Source organism: Apaloderma vittatum, unplaced genomic scaffold, assembly GCF_000703405.1.
Source record: "Apaloderma vittatum isolate BGI_N311 unplaced genomic scaffold, ASM70340v1 scaffold10105, whole genome shotgun sequence".
In the NCBI taxonomy this organism is placed as follows: domain Eukaryota; kingdom Metazoa; phylum Chordata; class Aves; order Trogoniformes; family Trogonidae; genus Apaloderma; species Apaloderma vittatum.
The window spans coordinates 82,020-91,018 of NW_009718789.1; the positions used below are offsets into that span (position 1 = coordinate 82,020).

At 38.0% G+C, this 8,999-nt stretch overlaps 1 protein-coding gene across 1 annotated transcript; it reads right to left on the bottom strand.

Moving 5' to 3' along the window:
- Window positions 1-1,212: 1,212 nt before the first annotated feature.
- Window positions 1,213-8,350, bottom strand: RCAN1 (regulator of calcineurin 1). The gene is made up of 4 exons (XM_009870378.1): window positions 8,232-8,350; window positions 5,974-6,147; window positions 4,845-5,004; window positions 1,213-1,642 (listed from the first exon to the last, which is right to left on the bottom strand). Exons 1-4 carry the CDS (start codon window positions 8,316-8,318, stop codon window positions 1,479-1,481), a joined length of 585 nt encoding a protein of 194 aa, XP_009868680.1. The 5' UTR covers window positions 8,319-8,350; the 3' UTR covers window positions 1,213-1,478.
- Between the last annotated feature and the right edge of the window lie 649 nt (window positions 8,351-8,999).

The following is an 8,999-nucleotide window of genomic DNA, read 5'->3' on the forward strand; positions in this document are numbered from 1 at the left end:
GCAAAACCAAACTAACAGAGAATCATGCTTTGATTTCTACAAACACACTGAGAAGCTTCAAACATGTCCTTTCTAAAACTGTAAGTGATATTTTCCCACAGATATTGGTTACTATTTCTTAAAAAAAATACTGAAACCTACTTCAAAATGAGGGTCTCCATTTTAAAAAAACCAAGTAATAAAATACACTTCTGTCATCTTTCTTTCTCTAAACTTGTATGTCATGAGCCACTGTCTTTAAACGCTAACATATTAAAAAAACCCCTAAAGCTTCTCCCACATATGCCCATTACTTCAGTATGCATCATTACTTGACATTAAGCATTTCTAAATACCAGCTTATTTTGGAAGCAAAGAAAATTTATATTCATGGACATACAAAGCCAGTAGAAAAAGATACAACTGTGCAGCCTGTAGAACAGTTCACATCAGGAATGAACGAGGAAAAGGCACTCCATCTCTCTTTGCTGTTCTACACACTATGTGCAGTTTTTCAATCAGTATTAAACCTTTGCTCACAGTAATGCAGATTCACATACTGATTAGAGTTCACGTCTCTCCATTACCACATTTTTTTACTGAAACATTACATTGCTGTGAATATGCAACATTAGATTTAGTTATACATTTAAGAGTACTTTTTTTCCAAATGAGTAAGTCAAAGCTACCAAACATATGTTATTGAAGATATAAATTATCTAAACTTAAATAATTTTAAATCAACTTGTTGTTTAAACAACTTACCTATTGCACGTTTTTCCATCACTTTGCCAGATAAAACCCTACATAGGCATTTAAAAGGTTAAAATCTTAAAAGCACAAGTTACATAGCACCAAGATAAGGTGCTGAAGAAATTGTATGCCTGCTGGAAAATGAGTGCCAATAAAAACAAATATAAATATATATGTATATACATGTCTAGTAGTAAGTCTGGGATGCTGAGATAATAAATACTTTAAACAATTTCCCAGATTTCCAGAAACATGTGAGAAACTATAGAAAATAATGCAAAGTTACTTTAGAAGACTGAAAATACACATGCACAAAATCTATTATAAGAAAAAGGTTTACAATTCCCATACTTTAACCTTTAAAACCACCTCCTTTATCGCTATGTACTCCACACAATGACTAGCCTAGTAGTTTGAGGATTTATGTGAGTCAGAACAAAGAAAGCTTCCCCGAGTTAAAACAGAACAGCCTGCAGTACCCCCCCAAAAATAAACCTAGTTTGTCCCATTATGTCTCAAAATGTCTTCTACCTATTTCTCGTTCCCAGTGATTTCGGATGACATCCATCAACCTACAGCACCAAAAATAAGGACGAAACCTCCTTTATTTTTTCTGAGCAAGCTTATATTGGAATTTCTCCTCCCGTAGCTGCTGCTGTTGCCACCAAACATGTGACCTGCTGTTTGCACGGTAAATGTTTCCTTTGGATATGTCTACCTATAGCCCTTGGAAAACCAACAGCAGTTCAACTTAAATGGGTAGGAGTATAATCTGGCCTTCTTGTCTGAATAATTTTTGGTTTGGGTTTCTTCGTTTCTTCTTCCACATCGTTTTCCTGGTCACTCTCACATACGTGGACGACAACACTAGGAGTAGTGTCAGTTGCAGCATGTAGCTCATACTTTTCTCCTGAAAGTTAAAATATTAGCAAAATGGTTAAAAAGAATCCATTCTGTAGAAAAGCCTGAAAGAAATTACTAAAAAGACAGAGCTACATAAAAATGTAAATAACACACTGATGACAAAAACTTGATGCCACAATGCATTAGATGGTGCAGGCACGTGCAGTGCCAACAGCCACGTTTACCATTCAGGTTCTGTTTTCAAAGCAACATAGCTCAGCTGCTCTCTCAAAAACAAGTCCACATACACATTCCAACCCTACACATTCAAGAAAGCATTCTGCATGAGCGATCGGAAGTCTGCTTGGGGTTCTTTTTGTCATTTTAAAGTGTACAAGATTATCTCTCTAACATATTACATTCAGAAAGACTGTGCTTCTGAATGACAGCAAAACCACAGGATTTTCCTTCCCTCCAAAGCTTTCAGTGTTAAGGAAGCTGGATGCAGTTCTTCCCATCTCATGCAGAGGTGCTGTGACACTGTTCTGGCATTCCAGGGAGTAGCAGAGCTATATACGCATGAAGCCTGCTGTCTAATGTGAAACACTTGGATACAATACAGCCAGTGCGATACAAATTTTATTGACCACTGATCTGAAACTTGGTGGTTTTTTTCCAGAAAGAATCAATTTTAAATCTAACTAGGTGTTAAATAATTTTAACCTGATGTTAGATCAAGGAAAGAGCAAACAATTTCTCTTCACCACTTCCCTGCTCGGCTCCCCTTAATTTTATTTTTCTTGTTACTTTACACTCATTATGTCTCAGTGGAGAGATCAGTCTCCATTAAGACCACAACAGTGACCTGTAGATCAGCTATTCAAAAGAGTTAACACCTGTGGCAACACTCCAGTGTGCCAAGGCTCTGAGGAGCTCTCTGCTCTGGTTCCCTGAGAAATTTCAGAAGGGGGACTGGCACAAAGAGCAGTTCCACAGAGGCTCCAGTTCATCAGAGACACACAAGCCATTGTGTAAGAGTAACCCCTGCCTGCTCCTTGGTACCAAGTCATTAACTCCATGTTCCAATGAACATTGGTCAAGAGAGCTTTATGGAGCTCAGCATTCATAATGCATAGGAAAAAATCTCATAGGAAAAGACATCACAGATGAGCCAATGAGCTTACTGCAGGGCACCTCAATAACAGCAACCTTTACTATTAAGTAAGCGCCTAAGGAGTTATTTTAAGACCTATAGTTTTCTTTTTGGTATTGCTAAAAATTAAAAGGAAAGCTTCCGGTAAAGAAAGCAGCACCCGTGGAGCGAACTCTGAGCTTTCATAAAATCAATAAGTTGTAACATTATTTGTTTATTCATTCTTCATATATTTCAATCAGAACAACTTTTATTCCAACAAGCACAGTCTCATGGGATTTCTGTTTCGAAAACTGATTTCAGGAAAATAAAATCTTTGATAAAAACATCTACTACGTCAGCAGTATCCTTAATAGATGGTTTTAAAGACCTAAGTGCAAGACTCGGTGCTTAGTTTACATATTTCTGATTAAACAAATAATTTGTGGCAGTATTTTATATCTCCACTTCTAACTGTAATCTGTCCTATAAAATGCTCTTGCCATTATAATTCACGCATCATTTACAAGATGGTATCTACTAAAAATTGGCAATAATCTACCCTATTTTTTATGCCAACATAAGCAGATCTTTGTCCCTCCACAAACTACAAAGGGCTGAATTTTTGCAGGTAAGAAGAATTTCACTATAATCTTTGGGTATCACCAGCATACAGTCAAACATAAACTACTACAGAGAAAGTCGACACACTGGACCAAAAGTTCTGCCCTACGCTCCTCTCCACTCCATACTAAGAACATAATAAGATGTGTTCCCTAAGGTGGCAGGTAAAAGGGTACATAAAAATACTACAGTTAAATGATTCAGACTACAGGTTTTACTGTCTTTGATACTGCTACTAAATGTGGCCATTTCTTCTGTCCCCTAAACTTAGTAGCACAGTTGCAAACAAGTGAAATTAAGAGTTGTAGATTTTGGGAAATACATTTTGCACCGATTCTTATTAGGTAGGTTGTCTTAACCGAGGTATAAAATTATCTCAAGGGATGTGAACATGAATCATTGAAAAGCAGAGTCATGTTTAAAATAAGAGTTCAGTTTAGTGGAACTTTACATCTACTTCTGAAAGCAGTATTTGGTTTAAAACACAAACAGCAGGTGTAACTGTTTCTCCTACCTAGGGTGCTATCTATTTTTAATAAATAAACCTACAGAGAGTCTACACAGTATGGTTAGCTGTAATGACAAGCAGCTTATTGGGACAGCACTAGAAAGAAAGGGTACGTGTACATTCTTAGCATCTCCTTTAGTTTGGACAGTGGGGAAAAGGAACCCAATATAAACTTTTTTTCCCTTCCAGGGTTAAGCTACCTCAAAGTTTCCAATAAATGAGTAAATTGCAGCAGACGAAAATCATAAGGAGCAAGGAGTGGAAGAAACTTCTCTTTTCATAACTCCAAAAGAAAACTAGGTTCATACTGAAAGAAAAACTAGGTTTATGGCCTGGAACTGTGTCAGGGAAGGTTTGGGCTGGATATCAGGAAACACTTCCTCACAGAGAGGGTGATCGAACATTGGGATGTCCTGCCCAGGGAAGTGGTGGAGTCACCGTCCCTGGAGGTGTTTAAGGAGAGGCTGGATGTGGCACTTAGTGCCCTGGTCTGGCCAATGTGATGGTGTTGGGACATAGGCTGGACTTGATGAACTCAGAGGTCTCTTCCAGCCTCAACAATTCTGCGATTCTGTGACAGTTTGCCACCTACACATACCACTGCCTCAGACGCAGAGGTCATTCTAGCACAGGGCTATACAGCTGTTAACTTTGTCTGAAACAGGACTTTCCCATCCCTTCAGAAGGTACATAACTACACAACTGTCTCTTCATTTTTAGGGAGCTGCTTCTTGAAAATTCTGATGAACAAGCTGGCATATTATTGAAGTGACATTCATGCTCTCTACAAATCACAAAGAGATCCCATCGTGTAGGTCTGGGCTCTCCAAGTGATCCTGTGGAATTACTGAGTGTGTAATAAACTACTCTTTACTAATACTTCTGATATTACAAATGCAACTGGTAGATACCAACTCACTTGAGTTCTAGAAATTGGGAAAGTTCAAAAGGTGTTTTACTAAAAAAAACATTTTAAAAAAAGCTAGTGTTTCTACTCTTTCTTACCTGGTCCTAACTTGGAGATAGCATACAGAAGGTCATAGTTAATGACTGGAGTAGCATCTTCTACTTGCTTCCAATCAACAGGTGGAGAGGCAGGAGGTGAAATCAGAAACTGTTTGTCTGGATTCGGTGGTGCCAAATGTGAGCTGCCAATGTGCAAAGTCTGAAAAAAGCATAAAAGCCAAAGCCATTTCACTATTGTCAATGAATCCTTTGTCCACCAGGAATTTTAAGGCTTGGATAGATGTTATGCTGTAACAGGCACTCAAGGTGGCAGCATGTAACTATATTATTGAAGAGAGCTATATGAAAGACCCAGAATACAAAATACAGACAAGCCATCACATTCACTAACTCTGATGAAACATGCAATGAATTATGCACATCTGCATCTTCTCATTATGGGTTTTTAAAAAAAAAACTTCACCAGAAAGTATCTGTCCTTAAGGAGGAAGCTGGGTATGGGCTTTAAGGCCTAATGACAAAATGGTGTTGAAACTCATTACCACAAGTGAGAGTGGTGAGAATTCTAGAAGGTATATAAATAAACTGGCTCCTTCAGGACTGTCCCTAGGGACATCTGAAACAGATACACATACATTAATTTTCCCATTAAATTTACAGAGGAATATACAGAGCAGCTACCAAAAAAAAGCACCCAGATTACCAGAACCTGAGAGTTTCACATCTTCAGCAGCAGATGCTAGCCAGCTATATAGCTGCAGGGATGGCCACCTCCAGGTAAAAACATGTGGTAGACAAATGATTTGCAGGAGCAGGATCAACAGGCAGAATCCTGAACATGCAGCTTTACGCTTTGGATTCCCTCAGACACTACTTGAGCACGCATGTGTGTGCTGTTGGCAGAGCACATTTGGCTTCCCCCACCCTGTTAAAACTCTGTGCTGATCACTATCACCTACTCGCTTTCCCCCAAGGTTATCAAAACAATAGAGAGGGAGACATAAATGCAAAATACGCAACACCCTCCAAATACTTATAGCTCTGGAAGAACATCTGATTCTCTGATCAAACTGAAAAAAATTAACGGCATTCATTAGCATGACTGAAGACCTGCAGAAGCTTATGACAAGTAAGTTAGACTTGTAAGGACAATCGCTAAAAGACATACCTGAGCAAAATACAGCTTTATTTCCTTTCCAAGGAACTCTGTCTTGTGCAACTGGATTCTCGCATCTGCTGCAGATAAAGGGTTACTGAAATTTATTCGTACTCTTTTGAAGCTCTTAAAATACTGAAAGGTGATATCTCTGTCGTATGTTCTAAACAGTGATTCAAATTTGGCCTGAAAAGAAAGAATCAGAGAAGAAAGTGAATATGCAACACTACATTTTCTCTAAAGAAATGCAGAAATAAACAGCAGTTACTAGTAAAGCCATACCACCACTCTCAAATATTAATGTATTTATAACAGCTTAGATTTAGTTTTCTTCTCTCTTTTTATAAAGGGTTTTACTAACATATCACTTGTTTTCTCTAGAGCAGCTTTTTTCTTATTAAAAAAATAGGCAATTATCATTAATAAGTGTTGGACACAATACTGATTTAGTGACATAATAGAAGCAGTATATTGTAAGATATTGAAAAGAAATCCTTGTCTTCTAAAATCAATATCCGAAGGCCTTGAGAAAAAGTCTGCCAACCATGTCTTTGTTTAAGTGAGTAACTTTGAAGGAAACCAACACAACAGTTTTAATAGAGAAAAAAGAAAAAAACAACATATTTGCAAGCTAAATGTAATTTTCTTCAGTGATTCAACATGCATAATATGGTTCATGAACATCTCCTGTTTTAATAGCTACTACTTTCATTTAGGAAAATGAACATACTATTACTGACCTCTAGTTTAATAGTCTCTTCTATTTCTGGAACTGAATTCTAAAAAGGCTCCCACTATCTTTTCTAAAGAAATCTTAAGTACTAACCAAACAGCTCCTGAAGGCTTTTGACAGACTCCGTTTTGACTGTCTGCTAAGAGTAGAAACTGGGCCAAAACCTCAAACCTTCCTAGGCCTGCAGCTGAGTTACTTCGCTGTCCTATATAAGCACCTTTACCAACAGCTAGCTATCTCCATTTTGCACTTCGGGTTTGCACTCGTAGGGCATCTGTGCAAACCTCATTTGGCTGTTTTTTGTATCACTTATATGAAGAGCGCTCTCACTCTTAGTTCAGGATGCCAGACCAAAGGACAAAGCAGCAGGAAGTTCTGAAGCAGCCAGGCTCTTAAAAAGTGTTTCAAGCTCACACAGAGAATACAGTAATCTGGGACAAGCCTTATTTCAGTGATGGCAATATATCAAGCATTCAGACTTCACTTATTTTCACAAAATCTTATTAGAAGTTGAACACAAAGCCAAAATAAACACACATGTAAACCCTCATTGCCTTTTTTATTGTTACATTCCGAGTATAAAAAAAAGCGCAAAGATTACATAAGAAGTCAGCGATTACTTCAAAACGTAATTTTGCTTCCTGAAAAGCTCTCCTTCACAAACTCACCAGCTGCGGACAGAGCCACTGTATTTCAAAGAGATTTTAAAATATCAGAGCTGTCCTGCTTCTTGCTGAGCCATACACTTAAGCTTCGTCAAAATGAGCTCTGAAACAAGAGCAGAACCCCTCTGTACACAAAGCCTGTGCTTGTTAAGTCTTCTGTACTCCAGAGAGAGCTGGATGCAACTGTGAAAAGTAAGCCAAACCCATCCCAAAAATTGCATTTCAGTTTACATTCAACATTCAAACTCAGAGTACCTGCAAGATTTATGCAATATATATAGTTTTTAAAATGTGTAATGTTGTAGAGGTCATAAACGTCACACTAGCAATATGACACAAAATGAAATGTTCTTTTTGCCCTTAAAAGCATCTTAGCGGTCAATAATTCACTGTACCAGGACTAGATTGCTTACTTTATATTAATTCTAATGAGTTAAATAAAAATCCGAGAGGATGACTTATAGGTTTAACATTATGCTCTTAACTACAGTGTCAGTCAAAAAATCCCATGAAAAGTATCAAGTGCACTATAAATTATGTGAATCTTACTACCAAAATTATAATCTAAACATTTGCTGAAAATGCATATGCAAGCGAAGAATACACTACACAGACAGCCAAGGAAGTCTGGAGATAAACTTCTGATAATTTTCAAAACCACTGAGCTTAAGATCTCAATTTCCAGGTTTAGTCCTCTTATCAGAGCATATTGTTGCAAACTTGGAAAACCCAAGACCGTTACAGTAAACCAAGATTTTCTTACAAGTCAGAAAAATCTATCGAGGCATCTGTATTTTAAACAATTTGAAACAGCACCTACATTCTTTAGTATTCCAGTAGTTCACAGAAATAAAACAAGAGATAAAGCATACCCTTGTTTCTGCTTGATTGAAGACATCGCTATCTGCCACACAGGCAATAAGAGAACTAAAACTGTAGTTAAAATTTCTAAAATGCATTTTGCTCTGCGTCCAAGCGATACTTGCTGTTCCGCAGAAACCAATGACTTTTAAGGAAGCTGTTGGTCCTGCAGGCAGCGTTTATAAGGGAAACAAGCCCAGCCCCTCCAAAAAAAAAAAAAAAAAAAAAAAACAGGTTTCAGAGCATCCTGTATGTGACGGCGAATTCCTGACCGAAGTCCTGCATGCTTGGAGGCAGTCAGGAACAAAATGTAAGCTGGGACTGGAAAGAGGTGACGTCAGCACATTAGTCAGCTTCCCTATGCTAATTACCAGCACTCCGGAGGATGGAAAAAACAGCTGAGGTTTGCACAGCAGCTGCTTTATCAAGCCCTCTTGCAGCATAGTTTCCACTGGTAGTAATTCCATTCAGCGCTCAGACAACATGCTCTTCACTGGAATGGGACAGCCCATCTTAAGATGGAAAATGTTACTGCTAAAGGACCAAAGTCTAGAGTAATAGGCTGTAATTAGCTGGGAGGAAAATTGCAAGACTGTGGAACGGAAAACAAATCCCTCAGGTCAAGAGCTTTTGGTAATTTCGTGGAAAAAAAATACAGGGACTAAAATTTAGAGATTAGAAGGAACTGATTTGGGAAAATACTTTTCCCGCCCATTACAGGGAGAATTCAGTTTGAAGCTTTCTTCAAAGCAACTATATGGACTAATTACCATTCTCAC

Bases quoted from the DNA above. Each gene is read 5' to 3' on its own strand.
- RCAN1 (XM_009870378.1), bottom strand. From the start codon at position 8,318: ATGCATTTTAGAAATTTTAACTACAGTTTTAGTTCTCTTATTGCCTGT. The intron at 5,005-5,973 runs GTATGTCTTTTA...TGCTTTTTTCAG, and splicing joins TAAAGCTGTATTTTGCTCAG to ACTTTGCACATTGGCAGCTC. The intron at 1,643-4,844 runs GTAAGAAAGAGT...TTTAACTTTCAG, and splicing joins TATCTCCAAGTTAGGACCAG to GAGAAAAGTATGAGCTACAT.